The sequence below is a fragment of the Arvicanthis niloticus genome, chromosome 8 (assembly GCF_011762505.2).
Source record: "Arvicanthis niloticus isolate mArvNil1 chromosome 8, mArvNil1.pat.X, whole genome shotgun sequence".
In the NCBI taxonomy this organism is placed as follows: Eukaryota; Metazoa; Chordata; class Mammalia; order Rodentia; family Muridae; genus Arvicanthis; species Arvicanthis niloticus.
In genome coordinates, this window is record NC_047665.1 from 64601036 (window position 1) to 64626643 (window position 25608).

A 25608-nucleotide genomic window follows, 5' to 3' on the forward strand; every position below is an offset into this window, starting at 1 on the left:
CAGCAGTGTAGATGCTACCTGAATCATGTCCTTTCTTCAACCCGTTCCATGGCTTCACAAGCCTGTACTGGGAGCGTAAATATGATATTGGAACACAATTACTATTCGGTATTCTATTCATTTAGCTTACTTCTAATATTTCTAGATAAAACAAGTTAAAACTAGAATCACCTAGTGTGGATTTATAATTACAGCCACCGACACCACCCAAGTGTGCCCTAGTCCTCGATAACTAGAGAGATGCATTTCATAGTCATTATGCCATATGATCTGTGCAATGAAGTGTGTGGCTACTTCCACAATGAGGGACAGAAGACAAAACACAAATGAAGGTACATTTCTTGGTAGCAAACAACCACATTTAAAAACTAAAGAGAAGAAAAGTAATTATTGGGAATTTGAGCCTGAGGTTCTGCTTTAAAGCTGGGTTCTTTGAGCAGCTGCATTAATGAAGGCAAAAAATTTAATGAAAACTTTGGCCTCTGACCTATAAAGTAGGGGTGATTATGGTTTTTATCTCCCTGGCAACTTACATTCAGGGCTTATCAGAGCATATGGCATTTAATACCCAATGAATATGTATAGTGTCATTTATGTTTATAAAGTAAAACACCTGTAATTATTAATGTGAAAAAATTGCACCCAATGCATCTGGGCTAAAAGTATTAAAAAATGTTTATATTTTCATAATATTTTCCAAATTCTGAAAGTTTATTTGGATATGTAAATTACTTGTCCAGTGATAAATTATTAATTAAAAGTAAAATGTTATTAGATGAAGGAGATAAAAATGAAAATTATTAGGTTGCCCCAAGTTAGAAAAATACTTATAAAAATGTTGGAATCATAAAGACAAAGACTCCTAATCTTTCAGAAAATGATTGCTACCATCAGAGGAGTATTCTTCAAAGCTTTTCTTTCCTATACAAATCTGCATGTAGGAACAGGTATGCAATCTGCCTTTTGAATTTATGTCCTGGAAACTGTCAAAGGCATCAAACAGTGAGCAATAGCTCAGGTCTACCTGGCTGCATGGACCTTCACTCACTCATCCCTTTGTCTCCTCTCCCCATCCTGGACTGCTGCATACTCCATTGTTACAACTGTTGTTATTACAAATGCGATTACGCTGTTATTGGCTTGTTTGATAAGAGGATTAACTCATGTACAAAATAAAGGTGCGCAGTGGCTGAATAATTTTATTTTATCTCAAGGTGTCTGCTTAGTAAAACTGTATAAAATCAAAGTATTTAAATAGGTAACTTCTAGGCTCAAACTGCTTTCCACAGTGCATCCTTGAGCACCCACAGAGTCAAAAGTTTAGAGTAATGGGGGTCAAACGGAACTGGCTTATCTAACAGAATTAAGCATGCTTTTTTTTTTTTTTTTTAAAAAAAAAATTGGATGTTTTATTTACATTTCAGATGTTATCCCCCCCCCCCAGGAACCCTGCATTCCATCTCTCCTCCTCTTGCTTCTATGAGGATGTGCCCCCCATCCACTCCCACCTCCTCACCCTCAAATTCCCCCACACTGGGGCATCCAGCCTGCATGGGACCAAGGACCTCCTCTCCCCGATATGCCCGACAAAGCCATCCTCCCCTACATATACAGCTGGAGCCATAGGTCTCTCCCTATGTGTAGTCTGGTGGTTTAGACCCTGGGAGCTCTGGTTGGTTGGTATTGTTGCTCTCCCCATGGGACCACAAACCCCTTCAACTCTTCAGTCTTCTCTCTAACTCCTCCATTGGGAGCCCCTTGATCAGTTCAATAGTTAGCCGTGAGCATCCACCTCTGTATTTGTCAGACTCTGGCAGACCTCTCAGGAGACAGCTATATCAGACTCCTGTCAGCATGCACTTCCTGGCATCCACATCAGTGTCTACTTTTGGGGACTGCACATGGGATGGATACCCAGGTGGAACAGTCTCCAGACGACCCCTATTTCAGTTTCTGTTCCACACTTTGTCTCCATATTTGTTCCCATGAGTATTTTGTTACTCCTTCTAAGAAGGACCAAAGCACCCACACTTTGGTCTTCCTTCTTCATGAGCTTCATGTGGTCTGTGAGTTGTATCTTGGGTATTGCCAGCTTTTGATCTAATATCCACTTATCAGTGAGTGCATACCATGTGTGTTCTTTTGTGATTGGGTTACCTCACTCAGGATGATATTTTCTAGTTTCATCCATTTGCTCAAGAATTTCACAAATTCATTGTTTTTAATAGCCCAGTAATACTCTATTGTGTAAATGTACCACACTTTCTGTATCCATTCCTTTGTTGAAGGATATGTAGGTTCTTTCCAGTTTCTGGCTATTATAAATAAGGCTGCTAGGAACATAGTGGAGCATATGTCCTTGTTATATGTTGGAGCATCTTCTGGGTATATGCCCAGGAGTGGTATAGCTGGGTCCTCAAGTAATGCCATGTCCAATTTTCTGAGGAACCACCAGACATCTTTCCATAGTGGTTGTACAATCTTACAATCCCATCAATAGTGGAGGGGTGTTCCCCCTTGCTTCACATCCTTGCCAGCATCTGCTATCACCTGCATTTTTTATCTTAGCCATTCTGACTGGTGTGACATAGAATCTCAGGATTGTTTTGATTTGCATTTCCCTGATGACTAAGGATGTTGAGCATTTCTTAAGGTGCTTCTCAGCCATTCAAGTTTCCTCAGTTGAGAATTCTTTGTTTAGCTCTGTACCCCATTTTTAGTAGGGTTATTTGGTTGTCTGGAGTCTAATTTCTTGAGTTCTTTATATATATTGGATATTAGCCCTCTATTGGATGTAGGATTGGTAAAGATCTTTGCCCAATCTGTTGGTTGCCACTTTGTCCTATGGATGGTGTCCCTTGTTTAACAGAAGCTTTGCATTTTTATGAGGTACCATTTGTCAATTTTTATTTCACGTAGAGCACACAGTAAATCTTTCATGAAAGACCCCTGGTAGATGGATGAAAACATTAATAATATATACTATTATATCTATCTATCTATCTATCTATTTATCTATTTACCTATCGTCCATCTATCTAATTATCTATCATACTTTTTCCTGTAAACACATGCATTCCAATGGCAGTTCAATTTATAAGTAAGGCATGGTGAATGATAACAAATAGCAGAATAGCTATCACAACATACTGCACTTAAGTAGTGTGAATGTATTCTCATGTCATTCAGAATCATTCAGAATCACGTCATTCAGAGTAATCTTATTACTCTACACACACATTTCCTGTGGGACAATTGGAGATGACACTATGCCTAACTGTCGGGATGGAGTGAGGTGGGCAAGGTTATGCCATTCTACAAAGATTACTTCAGTACCAATACTGATGGAGCCTATCAGCTCTATCATAACCAGCAGAGTACTAAGTGGCTAACAAGTGTTTAGTATATACACCATGGATATGCCAGACAAAGGAATGATTCACATTCTCGGAGGGACAGAGTGACATTTCAGCACACTACTCAGAACAGCATGCAATTTCAAACTAACGAGCTCTCTCTGGAATCTTCTATTTAATATTTTTGGACCACAGTTGGCTCATGCTGCTTGTACTATGAGAAAATTAAGCTGTACAATAAGGGGGTTGACTTAGCTTCTTTTAGTGTTTTAAATGGTATGTTACCATTGAAAGTGTGGCCCACTCCTCCAGTTGCAAGTAATTTTAGTTTACTAATGGTATCCTTAGATGAAAAGAAATATATACATATATATATGTTACTGAATTTGTCAGTGTTTTCTATAAAGATTTTTATTCTGTTGCTTATTGCCTTCTGTTTGTTTGTTATACACAGGGTAAGAAATATTTCTCCAATGTGTGAGAAAAAGGCTATTCCTGGGGCTGTTGATGAAACGCAGTGGTAGATCACCTGCTGGCATGCACAAGGTAGTACTGGGTTTGACACCTAGTAATGCCAACAAGACAAAATAAATATGTTCTCTTTTGGGTCCTCTGAAAGTTTTATAACTTTCCTTCCTTTAAGCTTTTTTCTTCATGATTTAAATATTCCAATAATTAATATACTTGGAATACTTCTATGTAATAAGTCTGATTTCACTTTGCTATTTCACACGTGCTGTCTTGTAATTGCATCATTTGCGGGCCCAATCTCTCCCAGGCATCTTGAATTCTTATTCTGTCCTAGAGGAAGCTGCCACATATGTATGTGACACCTGTGTGGGCTTTCTATTGTTGGCTACTGGTCTTTTATCTATGTCAACTTTATACACGGCACTACCATACCTCTTGGTTAGCACAGCTTTAAAAGTCTTTGGTGTCTACATGATAAGACAATCCATGTTTTCTCTTCTTGTTCCTCTTAACGGTCATGTTTATCTTTGATTCTTCACTATTAAACAAACAAACAAACAAAAAGCACCCCAATGAAACAAAAACCAAACACCAAAAACAAACTTATGGAATGTGTTTGCCAGGTTCTGTTTCCTCACTGGCTCCTTCTAATGTCTCTTGTTCAGTCTTTGGACCTACAGTTCCAACATGACAGGTCTCAGTATGTATTTAACTATGGCACTTGGTATGGGATGTACATCCTCTGAAGGTTCCAATGTTCAAAAATCTTGAAAATCTTCAAGCCTTCACGCCTTAACCAAATGCCCTCTGTTACTGGGGAATCTATCTTCAAGGGACACACACTTCTATGTGCTTTATGGGAAGAGGCCATGACCACTGTGATTCTACAATAACTTTCAAAAGATGCTTGAAAGATAATGATGGTTGGTTGCTCCATTCACTGTCTGATGTTAAGAATAATATCCGCCTCCAGAATTAGTGCACAATTGTCTACAGCCCACTTTAGTTTTTTTTTATTAAAAGACAAATTTTCATACAATATATCTGAATCATGGTTTCTTCTCTCAACTTGTTCCAAATCCTTCTCACCTTCCTACCCACCCCATTCCCTTTCTTAATTGAGGAAAAAATAGGGAAACAAACAAACAAACAAAAAAGCCCCCAAAAGCCAGTATTAAACAGAGAGAGATAGAGAGGGGAAAAAAAAAAAAAACAAACACACACACACAAACAATACAAAACTAGAAACCATAATACATAAGAAAAAGGCCAATAAGAATTTTTAAAAATATCTAAATAAGATAATATGTGACAAAAATGTCTACAAACATATCATTGAGTCCATTTGGTATTAGCCTCTTAGGTGTGGCTAGTATACCCAGTGAGAGACTCCATTGGAGGAAGCTCATAGTTCCTCTGTGATTAAGATCATTTAGAGACAGCTACTTGGTTAGAGATGGGAGTTCCTATTCACATGCACCTTTTAGCATTAGGACCCCATCTGCCTTGAACCTGTTCAAGCCCAGTATTCTCTGTGGGCCACTCTGCGTCATTCCTGAGACATGGGGAGCAGGAGGATCCATCTTGATCATGAACCTCATGTGGCTTGTTGGGCCCTCTGTGTCTGATTTCAGAAGTACCATGTCTTAGACTAGTAACCCTAAAATTGAGGTAGGTCCACTTATTAACATGAGAGGAAAGTCTCAGGTCCCTCATAGTTCTTGATAGCATCTCCATTCAACACTGTAGTGTTCTGGGATTTCAAATAGGCATGTGTGAACCCTTGGCATTCTATTATCCCTATGCCTTAATTGCTCTTTACCAGTTTCCTCTTTCCTTCCTGTTGCATAATTTTTTTCATGATCTTCCAGACCAATCTCTTAAACCAATACTTAATATAGGAGTTTTAAATCACTATGTATAATGGTGAACAGGCACTGTCAACTTGACTGAATTTAGAATCACCATGACAACACAACTCTGAGCAACCATGTAAGGTTGTTTCGAAGAAGGTTTAACCGGGGGCAACTCATTCTTAACACAAGCTGGATGGAGCTCGGGACTGACTGGAAAAGAGGACACGAGGTAGGTGACAGAATTCTTGTCTGTGTTGGTGACTGTGGATGCAATGTGAAGGGCTGGTTTACTTCTCAGTCAGGATGTCTCCACAACTGCCCACTCAAACTGTGAGCCAGAATACCCTCCTCCTTGCTGAACTGCTCTTCTTACAGCAAGTACAAAAGCAACTATGATGCCATTACTATGCTTTTTAATTCTGTGATTCTATGCCACTAATTTTAACAATCTGGCCATTTCATGGTCTCATCATTGCTTGATTTTATAAAAAATATACTTTTCCTGTGTTCTCTATATCCAGGATCCAGCATCTCATACGTAAGACACAGGAGATCTAGAGTTGTTCTTTATGTGGGCCCTGAGTCTTGCACATTTTGGCTTCCATTATTCCCCTGCTTGGGAAGTTTCAGAAGGCTTTCAATATTTCCTCATGGTAACTTCACATGAACTGGATCTGTAGGGATCCTGAGGGTGCTGGATGTTGAAATTTCTCCTCCAGAGAGCATTTCTGCTCATCACTACCAGCTATCAGAGGCTTCCGCCAACAGGGAACCATGCCACCTGTGTATTTTAGGCAGGTGTTTTTATCAGAACACACCCAGGGGGACCTTATTCTTCCTATTCATTTCCGCATACATTCACACTTGCAAAAAGAGCAAAGATAACATGATAATTATGCATCTGTGTGTGTGTGTGTGTGTGTGTGTGTTAATACAACTACAAAACACTCATTTGGCCATGTGCCTGCTATTTTGGTCATAAGCTCACTGGCTCTCCCAGGTTCTACATTAAGAACATGACCACTTTGCATGTTCTGGCTCTGTCATTTGTTGTAAGACTGGCCCTTCAGCTAGACCCCAGGCCTTGCCCTCTACTCCCCACGCAACTAAACAATCAAGTGCCATGCTTCTCAGATGAGCTGTTTCTGGAGCAGCCCTTAGGTTTGGCCCACGCCCCTGGTTTCCCATGCCCCACAAAGTCTTAGGGTTCTTTGAGGAACTCTGATGCTCTCTTGCAAGTTCAGTGGCATATTTATTAAAATCCCATTCTCTGACTTGTCCTGTAGCTAGCCGTCCATGTAAAATAGGCTTTTAGAGACTCGGAGTCCCATAAACTATCATTTCTATGATTGCTTTTTCTTTCAGACACCCACAAAATGGACATCTTTCCTCTTCAATGGAAGTGTCTTCCAGGTGGCTAAAAGTAGCTGTTCAGAAAAGACTTTAGACAATATAACTTTTCTGGAAATCATACAGTCTATGCCAAAATTAATACTGTTTTGCCATGTTAAGGCCTCAGATACTGATCAGATAGTTTCTCGAATTTACACAGGTTTGACACAATAGAAGCTCAGACATCAATTTACTACAGTATCTATGGCTACCATGCCTCCCCAAGAAAACTGGTGAATTTCCAAATGAATTTCTAATGAGCTTAACTAACCTATGAATATCATAATCATGGCAAAATTTAATCATAGATTTAGAAATGCATTTTTGGTGGCTTGCAATCCATTTGTAGACACCTTGGGATATAGGGATGAAGAAGAAGCCATAAGAGAAAATGTGGCTGAAGCTCCATTTCTGCTTAAAAAGCAAAGAAGCTTCCAGACTTCAATCAGTTAGAGACTCTCTGATCGTTCATATGCTGAATCATACAGACTTGTTTTTAATTAAAGAGAAAATTGGGCTGCATTTTTGTCCTGCCATCTTAAAAATTAAAAGATAACATCATCAAAGAATCAAGCTCAAGATGACATTAAATACTCTGTGAAGTTGAGGATGAGATTAAATTTGACTCTAATCCACAACTGACAGAGCGAGAATTTGTCAGTGGTAATGATACTTGGAGGGGGGCAACCCTCCACAATCCTTCAGTAAGAAATAACTTCTGTACGTCTGAAAGGAGGAGAGAGTGTTTTCTTGGTATAAAAACAGAAAGGAGCCAGAAATAATGTTTAGAAAAGCCCATTCATGCCTCAGACTGTCGCTCTGCTTCACGATGCAATGCCTAACTCCCGGAAATATCTTCCAACCAGATCTGTATGTGCCATGGCAGCCTGGCAGACGGAGTTAGCTGTGCAGTGACAAATTTATTCAGGACAGTCCATTCAAAGCCTTCCGTTTCTAAACAAGGGTGCTACACGTTTGCACATGCTGGGGGGGAGGAGTCATTTGTGGTGCTGAGGATTGCTCTGCACCACCTCCCCCCCCCCCCCCCCCCGCCATCTCCTGCCCTCAGAGTGAAGAGAGAAGTCTTTATTCCGAAAAGATGAAGGGACTGAACATAAAGATGGATGACTATTTAAGGTTATAATTTGCTTATTTGAGTATCTACTTTCTTCAGTTGAAGGAGCTGCATCAAATCTCTTTGAACATTTCCTCCTAATGCTCTTGATAATGGGTCAAAAATATTCTTCAATTAAGCCTCAAAACCACTCCGTGGAACAAGCCCGGGACTATTATCTCCCCATTGTATGGTGCAGGAGGCTCTCTCTGTAGGCTGGGAGGCTGTACCAACAGCCAGAAAGGTCACAGGGAGAGCTACTCACTGTGCAGAACAACAACCTGTGTCGTCAGCAAGCAAAGGTCACCACTGGTCTTTCTTAGCTGCCCACATGGTCGCCTAGCAAAATACAGAAGACACAGGAATCCACTGTATACACCCCATAAATGGGTGTGACGACAATCTTTTCACTTTAACCTTGAATACAAAACGGCAGCCATCAGAAGGGACGCTCCTAATCACATGCTGTTTACCAGACAAAAATCACATCTCTTCTGATTCCTACTCAGGGACAGGTGAGCCCCAGAACCAGGCATAGTCTAGTTACTGCCTCTAAGAGACCAATCTGGTAGCAGTGGGATCTTTACCACAGGTGACAAGGAAAAAGGGGTACATTCAAAGAAACATAGTTTGTTCAATTCTTATATGCCCTGGGGACCTGGGTTAAATTTGCCTCCATGAACACAGTTTATGGTCCCAACAGTGACCTTCCCTTTATTGAGAATTTTATAGAATCCACTAAAATATATAGCTCAGAAGCATCGAATGCAGCCCCTTTAATACATGACTGTTTTATAAGGAAGAAAGGCTTCATTTTAATCTTAGATATTTATGAGGTCCCCAGGGAAATTCTAGAGACTCCAAGGCAGATATTCCTCTTGTGTTCTTCCTGAAGGTACAGCTACCAGTATACCACTCATACAGAGCTGTTTATCTGCCCTGAGGGTGGAGCAAGCTGCAGCCTCTTGATTATGTGGAAAGGCACCCCTGGAAGATCAATAGTGACTAGAAGACCAAGCCAAAGGAGCACGGAAGTATTTTATACTACCCAACACTGCCTGCCACATCTTAGCTCCTTACACAATCCCACACGTAATTCAGTGGTTGCTTCTTGTGAATAAGCCTGTGTTTTGTTGCAGTCTGTGGACTAAGCTGTGTGCCAGGAGAGCTAGTTAGTCCCCTGCCCTAGCTGGGTGACCCTGAGGAACCCACTTCCCACTGGGAGTTGCATTCCACCTATACAAGGGAGGGCACCCAACTCATTATCTGAGGTGTCTCCAGGGGCTGCTTCACTATTATAGTCTGGATTCTCAAGTCTTCCCTGTTCCTTATCAGTTTAGAAACATACTATAGGAGACAAATGTCATTTTATCATCTCACCTTTCCTAAACTCGAGCTCACACATTCCGTGACGTTCTACGACACACCATCACTGTTGCTTACAACAATTACTACTTATTAAATGAGCACTACATGCCAAACTCAGTTCTCAGGGACCTACATGCGTTATCTTATGTACATTTCCCTGGCTACAATAAGGCAGGCACTATTAAGTGGTGTCTAAAAGGTTATGCAAGAGGACTAGGGAGATGGTCCGCTAGATAGGAGTGTTTTCTATACAAGCACGAGGATGCCCAATCGCCTACAGGAAAAAAAAGTAGGTGTGACCATGTATGCACCTGCAACCCCAATACTGAGGATGTAGGAATGGGAGGATCATTGGGAGCTGCTGACTGACAGTCTAGCTCCGGGTTCATTCTTGGAAGAATGGGGCACAAAGCAGCAGAGCAGGACACTGGATATTCTTCTTTGGGTTTGTGTAGGCACAAGTGCGTGCGTGCACACACACACACACACACACACACACACACAGAGAGAGAGAGAGAGAGAGAGAGAGTTTAGCAAATGTTGTGGGCTCAGAACATAAAGTGAAAGCCAACTGTCTTCAGAAGTCATTGTTCCACATAGTTGTTTGCTCTGACCAGAAAAACACATTAACATAGAGATCAACACATAACACCTAAGGAAGACACCATGCTGAGAAAACTACTGTTTTGGTTTTTTTTTTTTTCACTCCCAAAAAAAAAAAAAAAAAATCCATGTCTTATGTGGATTTTTAGGTAAGAAAGACTATTTGACACCAAATTACCCACCATGTAATAATAGCTCTCTTAAAAAAATTCAACGAAGACTTTTCTATAGCTTGTTTTTTTAAATAACTGTTTTTTTATCATGCATATTTACTATTTTTTAAATCTTAAATAAAAGATTATATTAAGCAAAATGTAACTGATGAAATATGGATTTAGGATACGCTGATGCTGACTATACCACAGGTCACTATGAAATTTAGACAAATTTCTGGTCTCATGCCATGATAAAATGGACAAAATAATATATTGGAACACAGGACAAGAACCTAACAGTTCATCTAGGCAGCTATGCAGTTATGAATAATTTTAATAAATATGCAAAGCTGGTATTCTGCCACATAAAATAGGTAGTCAATTGTGAACGTGATATATATTTGTAGACTATAATGTGTCCTTGGAATTAAATAATTAATTGTCACTTCCATGAATACCACTGTCTTCTGAGTCTAGCCTATCTGCCTTTTTGCCTGGTATTTTTTAAAGATTAATTTTGATCTCTTCGGCACTTTGCCTGTGAGTATTACAGATTAATTTTGTAAGTCAAGTTTTACTCTATAGCTAGGTTCTACTGCCCACTAAAAAAAGACCCACAGACTCCCTGACAAATGAATTCCTATACCCAAGATTCTGATGCCAAACTACTTTCAAGGTTTGAACTAACAACTCTTATTTGTGCCTTTCAAAATAACACAGAAATACAGGGAGTAACATATATACATATAAATGTACATGAAAGCTCAAAGAAAGGGTAAAGACACAGTACTCGGTCCTGCTATAGCTCGGAAAGGATGTAACTACATATAAATAACCTCCCAATTGGGGCATGTTTGAGCTTTTCCTGTGCCCCACGCTTGAGATGCTGTTTCCTGATCACTGAATCACAAAGGCTATGTGTCTGTCTTGATCTCAAGGCGGAAACTGACATTTATCAAAGATAAAACATGCTTGGGCTGTCTGTCTAGTTCAGAATCCGAACTTGGCTTACCAGAGTGAGCATTTTTAAGACTTGCTTTTCCAATTATTCTCCTTACAGGTAACGACAAATAAGAAATAAAAGTAGGGGTACCTGGGCTTAGATTCTGGGTTGCGCTCTTAAGCTGTCTTAAATCTAATTTCCTTTACTGTGATTCCACATTGGTGCTGGGGACTTGAACACGAGACCTGAAGCTTGCTGACTCTTAGAGTGATTGTATGCTTACCAGTGAAAATGAACTACTGAGAACTTTCTGCATATCTTCTTGACTTAATTCTCAAAACAGTGCCCTCATATAACACAATGTGCTGTAATGTCCTCCACTTCCCACATGGCCACTAAGCCTCCTGAAGCTTACAGGTATTTTAATGAATGACAGTAAGACAACTGTCATGTTATTCCAGCTCTGGGAAAGGCACAAGTAGCCTCATGATAGCCCATCTGTAGGCTAGGCCTGAGCTCCATGTGGAGCCCCAAGTTTGAGTTCTGGCTCGTCTATATACTAAGTGGAACTCTGGGAAAATCTCAGTTCCCTTGGATCTCTGGTTTTCCTTTTCTAGAGAGGACAGGGGCCTGAGAAGTTGGGCTTCTGTGGAAGAGTGTTTGCTCTACAGGCGTGAGGACTTGAACTCGAGTCATAAGCACTCATATAAAAGGCTAGACAAGGCAAAGGCAGGCCTACAACACCGGTACTGAGGCAGAAACTCACAATCTCACTAGCAGCTAGCCTCCTGCCCAACACCTTCATCCTTCACTCTTCATTCCCTGCCCCCCCAAATTGAGCTTCTAGTTGAGTAAGAAACATTGTCAAGTAGTAGAAAGTATGAAAGAGAAATATACTGGATGCCTTGCTTTGGCTTCCAATGGTGTACTCACAGATATACACTACAAATATACCACACAGATCCCACACCACCACACAGAATCACTCCCCCATACCATATCCTCACATCCACACATACCCACACCACACCTCCACACCACAGTACCCCATACACCATGAATATATACATACTACACACATATATATTACACATACATCCCCCCCCACACACCCCATACACACACACACACACACACACACACACACACACACACACACCACTCCTATACACACACCATGCATGCCTCCAACACAGAGAGGTTTAAGTAGTACTTCCTTTGAGTTGTGATGATTAAATAACAATCATCCAGTAACCATGAGCTGTGGGGTTGTTTTCTGTTACTATAATTATTTGGCCTTGAGGAGAGACAGGTTATTCAGGCTAAATGCCCCCAAAGGAACTAAGGTCTCAAATCTGCAGACTGAGGAGAATCCAGTAGTAGCTCTGAAAGGACATGAGGTTTGGGTGGGAAGAATTGGTTCAGGCAGGGTAACAGGGTTTGAAATCCCGTGGGGAAATCTCTGTCTCCTTAGGCAGCTAGGTTAACTGTGCTAGGATTGGATTTTATTTCCTGAAAAGTAAGCTGGGACATTAAATAACCACTATTCCATATCTTTCTAGTTTTAAAGAAGCTGAAGATAAAAAGTTAGAAACAGACTTAAGTAAGTCCACACTATTATCCTATAGGTGTGCATTTCAGAAGATTATGGGGTCATCTGCTCTTCTACCCCTCACAGGGCTTTCCAACCTCATAACCTTACCTATGTCTGTAAATAAAAGAGCCACATCGTATGGCCTTTCTATCTGTAAATAAAAACATCCTCCTTTTCTCCTTGTTGCTGCTTTACTCTTCTCCACCTGCAATGCTTACTGGCCACTCAGGAGAATTTCCATCTGTGCGTCTACCCACAGAGATCAGCATTTTGTATTCCTTAGTGTAAATATTTAGACAAACCAGTGCTGTGTGGTGCTGAGTTTATTTCCAAAGCAAATGTTCAACTACAGCTATGCAGAGTGTGGCCTCAACTCTGCCACTCACTGCAGGTAACAGATGATGTTGGACTTGGGACACTATGATTCTTTTTGGTGATGCAGGCCAGCCTGTGAAGTAGTGATTCCAACACAGGCTGCCTTACTCCTAAGGGCCTGTAGGATTCTCTTGTAAATATCTTCTGCAAACCAGCAACTTCCCTTACTTTCTTATCCAAAGAACTCCTCTGATATAGCCTGATTCTATTAGGCTCTGCTTTCAAATTTCTACGAGCCAATGAACTTTGTGTGTCTGGCTATTTGCTTATCCAGAGGGCATACCTGTCTTCTTCACACATAAGCAGAGAAAGATACCTTCACCTGCCAGTGGCACTGTGTTCCCAGAAAAGGTCACTTCATCCCCTCTTCACGATGTATTTACACATCCAATGTTAAAACAAAGCAACTGTGATCGCCTGTAACAAGTTCTAGTATTAGTTCACAGACTCTTGGTAGGTTTTCTAGAAAATGTTAACTCAGAAAATCACAGCTGGGCTCAGAGGAGAAAGGAGATGTCAGCAGAGCACTCGGCCACACTGGGGACAGGGGGACAGTTATATCACTTGTCCTATCAAGATTCAGGGACCATCACAGAAAAGCAGCAAAGGACGGTAAGAGACAGGGGTCAGGGAATACTTAAGTATGAGATTGTGGTCAGGATGCTAGCTTGGAATTCATATAGCTGTGGCTGCCTGTATGGGACCTGCATAGGATCAAGCCAGTCAACACTCCAGCATGGAGTGGGAAGGGTTCATGAGCCTCCATAGTTAACGGAGGAACCCATGGACCACTGAAGGCCTCTGGGGGAAGGAAGAGTGAGTTTTCTTTAAGGGTGTGGCTCTTGGTAGTCAGCCATGCTCTGGTGGATGACCTCACATTCATGACTACACAGGTAGCACACATTGTACTTGATAAGTTATTAAAAAGGGGGGGGACATGAATTGGGGGTGTGGAACTAGGAGTTAATCTGGAAGTAGTTGGGGGATGCAGGATAGATAATGATCAGAACACAGCATATGAAATTCTCAAAGAATTAATTGAAAATGTTTTTTAAAGAAAGCATACACTAGCTGGTACAAGGCCCCTGACACATATATAGCAGAGGACAGCCTGCTCTGGCTTCAGTGAGAGAAGATGCATCGAGCCCTTGAGTGACTTGAGGCCTCAGGAAGTGGGGAAGCCTGGCAGGAGGGGTAGGGTGAGGTTGGGATGGGTGGGGGCATTCTCTTGGAGACAGTTGGGAGGAGGAATAAGATGAGGAACTGTCAGAGGGCGGTGGACAAAGGCATTCTCCCAGTCCTATCATTTTGGGTGTCAGAATGTTAACATGTGAATCTGGCAGATAAATTTAAATAATGGGTCTATAAGATTTAAAGACTCTCAGTACCCAATAATAAATAATATAGTACTCTAAGAGAATCTTGGGAAATTTGTACAAAAATTTAATGAACCATATAATACATTTGTTAAAACTCACTATCACTATTAATTAGACTAATGGGAAATAAAACCATAAGGATATACTTCCTGATATATGGAACAGCAATAACTGACTCTCAAAAAATGAGAATGAAAGAGTTTGTAAAAATGGGTATCTATTATATGTCCATGAGGAGACTGGAGCGGGATGAAGAATGGGGAGGGAACTGGGTGAGAGAGGCAAGAAAGGAAATATGAGACGGGACAACTAGCACTAAGGGGAATTTAAGAGGTTATATGGAAAGTGACTGCTGTAGAAGCTTCCCAAAATAAGTACATATACACAAGAAATATAAATGGAAAACGTTTCAAGGAAGACACTGCTCCAACATCTTCATCAAATGAAACTTGCAGACCTAGGAATGGGGTCTATCTAGTTCAGTCACTGTCCAAAGGGGCTGTAAAAAAAAAAAACAAAAAACCCCAAACATCTCAAGCTACTGCCAAGGCACTCAACAAGTTTCTGGGTGGCTGAAGATAAGACCTACATGTCTTGTGGAACACAGAAGTTGAGCTGGTGCCTAATTGAGACTTCACTCGTACTGGCTTGTGTTCCTGGTCCCGAGATGAACTCTGCACACTACAAGAGGAGTAAGGGTAACTCAGCTACAAACTCTTTAATATACAATAACGGCCTGCTTGCAAGACACATCCATGCAATCGTGGCATAAATGTCATGGGATTAACCAACCACTTTCTGGTTGGATTTAAGGGCCACGTGATGAGATGGAACCCATGCCTGACACTGCTAACGTGTTCATAAATCTTAGATTGCATAGGTCATAGGCCTAGGAGAAAATAAAATACTGTATTTTCCTGCTAAAGGAATGACTCATGACTTTCTGCTACACAAATAGATCAGTTCATCTCTCAGGATCATTGGAAAAACTTTTCTTTGCAGCATATGGGAACTAACAGGACACCCACAATTAGATAATGTGCAGAGACTGAGAGTTTTGCAATAATACTCAGAGCTAAATGAGATATATTCATGTACCCTCCGGTGATGGTTTGCATATATTTGGCCCAGGGAATGGCACTATTAGAAGATGTGGCCCTGTTGGAATAGGTGTGTCACTGTGGGTGTGGGCTTTAAGACCCTCGTCCTAGCTGCCTGGAAACCAATATTCTGCTAGCAGCCTTCAGATGAAGATATAGAACTCTCAGTTCCTTCTGCATCATGGCTGCTTGCATGCTGCCATGCTTCCTGCCTTGATGATTATACACTAAACCTCTGAACATGTAAGCCAGCCACAATTAAATGTTGTCTTATAAGAGTTGCATTGGTCATAGTGTTTGTTCACAGCAGTCAAACACTAACTAAGACACCTACCCTCAGGGCTCAGGGAACTATGTGGAAAAGGAGGTAGAAAGATTAGAAGAGCCAGAAGGGATAGATGACACTAAGGAAACAACAGAGCTGATGCACACAGGAACTCAGAGTCTATGGAAGTATGCACAGGGCCTGCACAGCTTCAAGTAAAAAAGGGACCCAGTGCTATCTGTAACTGACAATCACTTGGGAAAGGAAAAATTAATTTTTTCCAATGGATTCCCACTGGTTATACTATCCACACGTAAGAGTAGGCCCATGTCCAGCAGCAGACACAAAACAAGGCAATGGTATTTTTGTTTTTGTAGACACTTTTGTCTCATACTACTCCCAGCCCCCCTCCCCCATTTCTTTTTTGGTCTTATTGGTATTTTGCTTATATATTAAGATTTCTGAACTTGTGTTCTTATGGATTCTGTGTGTTTATTTTTTCTTGTGTTTTTCCCTTGTTTTTTAAAATTCTCTTTTGTTTACTTGTTTGCCTTTTTGCTTTCTAGACAGAGGCAGAGAGAGAGAGAGAGAGAGAGAGAGAGAGAGAGAGAAAGAGAGAGAGAGGGAGAGAGAGAAAGAATAGTATTAGGTGGGTAGGGAGGTGAGAAGGATATAGGAGAAATTGAAGGAGGGGAAAGCATAATCAGAATATATTATATGAAGCAATTCTTTCAATAAAAAAGAAAAAAAAAGCTAAACTATTATGTAGTCAGAAAGTAGGTTGGTAATTAATGCAAATACATGTGGACAAAGGTCCAGGGGTGTAAGAGCGAGGCATGTGGGTCCTAGGAGGAAAGAAAGAAACCCTTGATAGAACTATCTGGCTTAGTGAGATGTTCTAGGACTGTAACATCAAACTATATATTTTGAAAATGTAGTTTATTGTAGGCCACATGTTCTATGATGGAGATGTTCAATTAAAAAAAAATATGTAACTACCCCAGTATGACAGAAGGTAAAATTGCAATTTGAACTCAGACCACCTGTTTGAAGCTCCTAAAGGTCCACATGGTGGATAAACCCTGCCTGCCTCCTGAGGCTGAAAACTTGTCCAAGGTGGAACCTGCTCATTATCAAGAGTCTGATGCCTCCTCTCCCCAGGCTCACATATAAGTGGCATCTAGAAAGTTCACAACTAGTATTTCTTTTGTGGATATTCAGATGTCCTATGGTTCAGAATAATTTCTTTTTGCAGCTGGGCATGTGGTGTATACTTATAATCACAAGACCTGGGAAGCTGAGGCAGGAAGATTATGACTTCAAGGCCTATTTTGGTTATATGACAGCATTCTGCTTTTAAATAACAATGTCTTTTCAGGATCCCCAGGCACTGCGGGAAAGTATACACCTCCAGGACCTGCAAAGGCTCACTGGCCAGAAACAGACTAAAAGAGGCTGTGGGTTCAACAGTTTAGTGCAGCTGCTGCATCTCTCATAGGGTAGGCAGCCACACCATTAAAACACATGCAACCTCAAGAGGAAGAATTCTCCCTTAATTCTAGCTGGAATTCCTACCTCTCTTCTTAACTTTGCTTCAGTTTCCTGCTCTTGTTCCTCCCTCCCTCGTGCACATAACTAAAATGATTTTATGTTTTAGGAGAAATATAAAATGCCATCTCCACCCACCCACTGAAACACTTAATTAACATTGAAAATTTAATTAGGAGAAGTTTTGTAGTAACAGAGACAATTGATCCAATTTGTAAGAACATTGAACACAGAAATCCGGAGTTGTACGTTGATGAAATTCTTCCACATGGAAACAGGCCAAATATTTTAAAAACATGTCACACTTCATGTCCCCAATTCAACAGGTCAGGCTGTGCCACGGTGGGTGTGGCTTGGAATGTGGAACACCAAATACTTCAGAACAGTGTTCTCAATAAGAATCAGAAGGCCCCAGTTCCTGAAGACTCAACAGTGGCTGAGGGAATTCCATATGCCTTCCCTCGTCTATGTTCTCAGATTTAGAGTGCAGGATCTGGGTTATTTTCCTGCTGTGTGATACATTTCAATTTGTGTTGTCTTCTTTAGCTGATGAGTCTTGAACCTTGTTCTTCAGTTGGTGGCACTAGTTTAGGTAGCCAGACAATGCTTTGAAGCTAGGGCCCTGCCAGAAAAATATTGGAAGGGATAATTAATTCTAAAAACCTTTTTTGAAAAAAGTCACATGGAAATCTACCTAGTCCTGCAGAAACTCCTACATAAAAACACATACATTAAAATGGCATCAGGCTAGAATGGGATGACAATGCCCACAGTGGACACCATAGGCTACGAAATTTCAGGCCCAATGGCAGGAATGGCCTACCTCTTTTTAGAGTGCTAGTCCCACAGACCCACACATTACATGCCAATGCCAATGCAGCTGATTAACCTGAGAGAAACACCTTACTGATGAAAACACCATGTACTTGAGTCACAGGACATGGAGATATCAAACTTGTATTGATGTAGAGACTTCATCCCTAATGGCTAGCTTTTAGAGTGTTGGAAGGTACTAGGTACATTACCAAAGGAAAAAATAATGGTCAGTTCTGCAAATTCTGTTAGCTATAAGAATGTCTGATCTGGAGAGGCATGCCCACTTATGCAATAGAGGCACATACATCATGAAGTAACCAGGCACTTTCTTCTTCACAAGATGAAAACCAGACCTGCTATCACTTTCAGGTTAAAAACCTGTGGTACACAGGACAAAGGCCCCAAGGGAGAACCTAATACTATTACTCTGCCAATTGAACATAATATTAAACTGACTCTTAAGGACTTATCATTATGTCCATTATTAATGCCACCTTTAACCCTTATTATAGAAGCTTCTATTTGCAGAAGATGTTAAGTAAGACCCATAACTGGCCAAGATGCAGATAATAAAAGGCTCTGGAATGCTTAACTCTACGTGGAATATCTGTATTGTATTCCCCCTTCTTCATTGTGGAAGATGTATCAGAAGGACTGTAATAGCCAGAGACAGTGGATGAATATAAGCAAACAGTGTATTCTAGAACATGGCAGCTACACATAGGAATGCACAGTGTGTGAGGTAGCATACATAGCCCTGTGTATGTTCAAGCCAGAGTGGTGGACACTAGGGCCCACCACTAAAAAGTTATTGGCAACTGCTAGCTAACAGTGGAGAGAGAGGTGGGCAGTGAGTTTTCTTTAAGAATGCTGTCCTTGGTCAGTTGAGTATGCTCTAGTGTAATGCCACTATTCGAGTAAATGCATAAGCTGATGGACTGTGGGTGGTGTTTTCTAAGTTGGGGAAGGACCAATAAATTCTGATAATGTAGAAGAGACAGAAAAAAGAGACTTAAACAAATAATCACTGTGGCATCATTATGAATGGACAATCCTCCAAACATATGACAACTTTTCTACTTTGTCACTCAAACCTCTGGCAGAGCCCATTTCACCCTGCCCTGTCCAAAGGCTCATTTGAGAAATGTACCTTTGGGCTTTAGTTTTTGCATTTTAGTACTCTTTTTCCACTTTAAGGAAAGAGAGGCCTTATTAAAGAATCAATTCTTTGCTAGGGCAAGAAAGTTAAAGCCTAGTCTATAGATAATAAAAAAAAGGACACAAAGAGACCACAGTGGAATGGTGTGAAGGTTCTTCGGGTGTATTTACCATATGTAAGTCAATCTACTGCAAGATAAACTGTAAAAGGCCAGGAGTCCACAATAAAATTTAAAAGTGGAATCAAGTGTGTTACAGAACAGCTGTGCCTTGCCTGAAGTAAAGATAGCCCAGTGAGTGAACTGCTTACTGTACAATCATGGGGATCCTATCACCAGCATCCATATAAACATCCAGGCATGCTAGAAAACACTCATAATTCCAGTCTGAGAAGATGGAGACAGGTGCATCCCTATTGTTTGATGGCCAACTTGTTAGAATCAGTGAGCCCCTTAGTCCTCTCCAAATCTTACTAAGAAGCGCCACAGAAAAAAATGAAGTAGACAGCACCCGGGTGGGTCAAAACCTGAAGAGTTCCAATGGGCTCTATAATCAAGCATACTTGTATATCCATATGCGCTCAAACACACACACACACACACACACACACACACACACACACACACACACACACAATGAACAAATAGAAAGGTCATATCTTAATGACTTAAGTCAACTACAAACTATGACCATGTTGACTACATTGAATGTACATACAGCCACTGAGCCAGAGTGTATAGCTGCATAAAGTGTAGCTGGTCAGAACATTGGACTCTACCTACTGTACTAACTCACATAAAAGCATGTTAAATCAGAATCAAGGTGAATTATGGAGAGATGGACTTGGGGAGTAAAGAAGGAGCAGGAAGATCTTACTGGAGACCCTGTAGCCCATAGCATATTTATTTTCAAATACAGCACAAATCATACGGCTCTGCAGTACAGTGAGCTGGTTCAGAAGCTGATGAGCCAAGTGATCATGACCCCCTCCCCCCATTTAATCTCTATGCTGGATTCCTATGAAGATATGTACTAGACGTTTAGTCACTGTGACCAAATAACTGAGACAACATTAAAGGAGAAAATAAGTTGTTTTGGGTTAGTTTCAGGTTCCCATCTATCGCTCATTTGCTCCATTGCTATGGGTTTGAGCTGAGACATCACTGTGACAGAAATCTATGATGAAGGAAGTTGCTCGCCTCCTGACAGTCAAAAGCAGCAAAGAGATAGAAGAGAGGAGACTGGTACCAGACATAGCCCCAATGACACACCCCAAGTGACTGAATTTCTCTACTTAGGCCCCAGCTACAGATGTTCTACCACCTCCCTGTAGGAGGAGCTAAGATGGGAGGAGTAAGGAGAAGAAGAAGGGGAGTAAGGAGAGAAACAGGAAAAGGAAAAGAATAAGGTAGGGAGAGCAGAGATATAGGAGTGATGGAGAGCCATGCAGGTATGGAGAACAGTCATGGGTAACAACTTTTATTTAGGTTAGCTAATTGGGAAATATCTCTCTTTGTATGGGCATATTGTTATTGAGTATTACTAAATATATAAAGTCTTTGATTAATATTTAAGCATTAGAGTCTCATTTTTGTACCAAACCCACGTGGATGGTGGGATGATCTGGGCTATGCACAGCCTTGTGGAGACAGCGTGGAAGACTGGCAGAGCCATCTCCTATGCTGGCATCTTGTGGGTGGCAGGGCTGGTGTTTCTGGCTGGCTGTTTATAGCTGTGGCATGCACGTGGCCTCTAGCCATGGAACATGGTGGCTGAGCTCGGCAGAGCTGCTGCAGCATAGATTGTCAGCTTGACCAGCAGGTTTTAAAAATATCTCACCAACACTTCCCAGTGACATCAAATTAGAAATATATCAGATAAAGCCACTGGTTAGGTCAGGGTCCTCAGAATCTACTCATGGTTCCCAATCCAACAGCTGGCTCTTAATATATGAGCACTGCTGAGGGACAACCTCATATAAAACCATACCAGACTGAACATATTCCTTATTCCTTCCTAGATATTACCCTAAGGCAGAATGAAGAAAGAAGTTCATTTGGGACACGTGCTTTGGGGGTCTTAGTCTTTGCATTCTGGTACTACTTGACACTTCAAGGGAAAAGGACCCCAGGAGAAGAGGCCTTTAAGCAGACAGGCTGAGTTCAATGGCAGGCTCTATCATGAGCCTAGTCTGTCAGCTATCTGTTTTTCCTGTGACTGCTTTACAGCTGCAAGCCAAGATGCATGGGGACAAATCTGAGCCATGCTTTTGTGGGAGATGAAGCCACAGGTACAGATCCCTCAGAGTGCACAACCTTGGTGGAGGTCAAGGAATGTCCCCTCGCTGTTTTGAGTGCAATTGGAACTAATCCTGTCACCCATTAATCCATTTAGGTATTAATAAAAAAAAGAAAGAAAGAAGAAAGAAAGAAAGAAAGAAAGAAAGAAAGAAAGAAAGAAAGAAAGAAAGGAAAAGAAAAGAAAAAAATAAAAAACTGGGGGCAGGAGTAGGTACACTCATAACACCAGCTCTGAACTCTCTTAGTAAACCTTGTCCAAGGTTCTTAGTATCTGAACTACCGTGAAACCAAAGTCACCCAGAGACCTGCTCATCTGGTGGGCTTTAAGGAACAGTTTCCACCATTTAGAATTATATCATTTCTAATCATATTTCTGTATGCTAAAGATAGGGAATAGTTTTCTTCATGACTAATAATTCTCTTGTTGCCCTGTCTGGCTAATTTAAGTTAGAAAAAAAAAAAAAAAAGAAAAAAGAAAAGAAAAAGAAAAAGAAAACAAAAACTTCTATTCAGAAAACTTAAAAAAAAAAAATAGACTTCCAAGACTTTTAAGTATTACCAAACAAAACTTTTACTGACAAAATTTACATTCCTCTGGAACTATCTAGCATTTGGTACGAAAATAAATTTGCTAGTTGCAAGACACATGCTATTAAAAGATCAGTACTCAGGCAGCTTTTATCAAGCACACACAGGAACAGATTTAAAATGCTCATCATCTCACATAAACAGTCTGAAACACACATGTCATCTTAGCCTACAGCCCCCAAAACTGAAGGAGAGAAGAGAAACAGTCCTCCTCGTGTATGGGGAGAGGACTCGAACCTCCAAGTTGCATCCTGCACTCCCACCCATTGTGGTCTCTAAATGACAGGAAATGTTCCCTCTGAGTCTAAACTTAAAAGAAGATGAAGAGGACCCTCCCCCCTTAATACAGTAATTATTTTTGCGTTGTTTTTCATCTAGGGATTATTACCTTTCCTAGTTAATTGTGTGTACCTCAAAAAATATTCCATTCACTGACAAACACACCCACATACTTCATAGCCCTGGGGAATCCTTTCTCTATTGGTAGACAACCAAAAGGTTGGTAAGTTACAAGTCAGATTTCCACAGAAGAAAGTCTCACTCAAGTACCATTTGTTATGGCAGCTTTTTTTACTTACAAGGTAAGAATGGTACTTGGAAAAGTAGAGCATGATAACAAGAAACATCTGGGAAGACCTAATCTAGTTCATACTACATAGTGAGAAGACATTTTAATGTTTCAAGTATTATTTAGTGTCTCTCTGAAAAGACAAACAAACAAATAACAACAAAGTACTATATGATTTGGTCCACTCTAGATCTCAGAATGGTCGTATTATTCAAAGACATCAGGGTACCTGTCAAATAGTCCTATGCATGAGATGGTTCATTTATATACTAAGTCACCGAGAACATACAATATATGAAGCAACATAATCAGGAAGTCATGAGTATCATTTTTAGAATGATTTCTAGTTCTTAAGTGAAAAGTGTGTGTGTGTGCATTTGTACATATGTCCACATGCAATTGTGCACATATGCATGTATATTACCTGCAAAATATGCCTTATTATTCATAGAAATAAACAGTAATGAATAGTACATATAACATGTAAGACATCTGGCCCCTGGCAAACACTTACATAATGGTAGCAATAATTACAACTCCCTTGAAGATGGCTACCAAGAAAAGGAACGATTCTGAAGAAATATTAAAAGGCCCTCAGAGCAGAGAGGTAGAACTGGCTCTAGGGAAGCATGATTTAAGCTGAAAATTGAAGAACCGAGAATTTCATATGCAAAGATGAAAAGAAAGAACACTCTGAGCAGAGAACTTGGCTTCTATAAAGATCTGTGGTAGAAATTAGGTATCTATGATGAAATATCTCACAGTTCTGTCATTCTATGTCCGGTCCCAGTGGCTCTACATAAAAGCTTTCTCATGCCAGCTGGGCCCAACTGCCAAGGTCTTTTTGTCCTGAGGATCATGAGGTATTGAAACACTGAAGACAGGAATGGAGATAAGAGAGGAAGCCCCCTTCCAAGTAGTTCATCCCATACCACAGAGCCAAATCTTAAATAAAATCTTCAAAAGAACACCAAAATCCAGTAAACCTAAGTTAACTTCCATGATTCAGAAGGAACATATTAAATATGCCCACATTATTCCTTCCTTCCTGTCCATTTGCAAAGACTCCAGTTTAGCCATCATGCTCAAATTGTTGTCTCTGTACAACACTGGAAATGTTGCTTCCTATCTCCTGCTTAGAGCATCCTGACTTTCATTGTTAAGCCAGTATTCTTCTGGAGAAAAACAGAAATGTTGCACCCAAGAAGCTAACGGTCGTCCTGCTGACTGCGTGTGTGAAATTATGAGTAAGTTCTCAGATATTGGTTGTAAATATCACACACAACTGACAAAAAAGCGGAGCCTTAAATGATCCTTTACATGCCTCTGTCTCTACCCTATTAAGACACTCGTTGTTTCTTTGATTTATCTGATAATAAATTTTTGATGACTGGTAAGTCTCATAAAACCGCTCTGCTGCTGACTGCACTGATTAATAAGTCTGACGAATCGGAAGTGTCAAGAATTCATGTGTAAGAATAAGTTACTGCCAAACATATATTAGATATTCCATAAAGTATAGAATAAAAAGGTTGATCTGGTAATTTTATCTTGTATTCATTTTCCTGTAACAATTTATATTCGAGGTCATCATTGTCTTCCTTTGCTTAAAAAAAAAAAAATCAATAAAGTAAATCCGGGTTGGGGGTTGAAAGCAAGTATTAAACTATGTTTAAAAAATAATGAATTGGTATAACAATAAACCATGTTTCCTAGAATAATAAAAAACTCAGAAATAGTTGCTGGCATGACCCTAAAATAAGATATAGTTAGAAACTACCTCACTGAAAGTGAAACACTTGATGAAGTCATTCATTAATGCAAAACAGAGATAGAAGCCACTTTGACTGTACGTGTATGTACATGTGTGCACTTGAATTTGGTCATAGGGGTACATATGCATATTAGCATGTGGAAGCCAGAGGTCAACTTTGGTTACCATTTCTTGGGTGTTGTTTTCATGTTTTGGGGGCACAGTCTTTCAATGCCCTGGAAGTTACTAATTACACTAGGCTGGCTATCTAGCAAGATCCAGGGATCATAACAAGTCAAGTCAAGTCGTCCAGTCAAGTCATGTCAAGTCAAGTCTCGTCATATTAAGTCTCAAGTCAAGTCAAGTCAAGTCACTTCATCAAGCTTTTTGTTCTTTTTAATGTGGGTCCTGGGGCTCAAAATAAGTGTCATCAAGCACTGTAGAAACTGACCTGTTTGGTTGACCCTTGAAGCTATCTTAGACCAACAATTCTAAGAACCAAAATGTACTGTAATTATTCTACTTAAAATTCATGTGTTGTATCTGCCCTTTAAAAGTAAGGCTATGATTAAATAAACATATAAATAAACATGAATCACTAACTTGAGTCTTTCTTTTTAGGTTTTCAGAGTTTCACAGTAGAGTCACTGTGTTTTTATGGCATCATAATACAGAGTAGGAAAACAGGTCATCTATCTTTGAATGTCTGTGCTAGGAAAGCAAAGTAATTTAGTAACAAGAGAAGAAAACTCCATGGTGATCATGGTCTTGGCTATTCATCCAGAAATCTCATGAGTCAAATGGGGAGCAATGATTTTAAAAACTGTGGGTGCTCCAGCTAGGAGAACTAGGACTTAAAGCTGAGAAACTCCTTGCCTCTGAACTTATGGGAAAGAATCCAGTAAG

The 25608-nt window shown here is 40.4% G+C and overlaps 1 protein-coding gene across 2 annotated transcripts in view; it reads right to left on the reverse strand.

The window, feature by feature from the left end:
* Rsu1 (Ras suppressor protein 1) overlaps window positions 1-25608 on the reverse strand; it is a 177077-nt gene that overhangs the window by 43581 nt on the left and 107888 nt on the right. Inside the window, exon 9 of one of the 2 annotated variants that reach the window (XM_076939509.1) lies at window positions 18123-18141. The exons of the other annotated variant lie outside the window; for it this stretch is intronic. Coding sequence (XP_076795624.1) covers window position 18141 — 1 coding nt within the window. The 3' untranslated portion in view covers window positions 18123-18140. Of the gene's footprint in view, window positions 1-18122; window positions 18142-25608 lie in introns of those variants that run through there. 2 annotated transcript variants of the gene reach the window in all.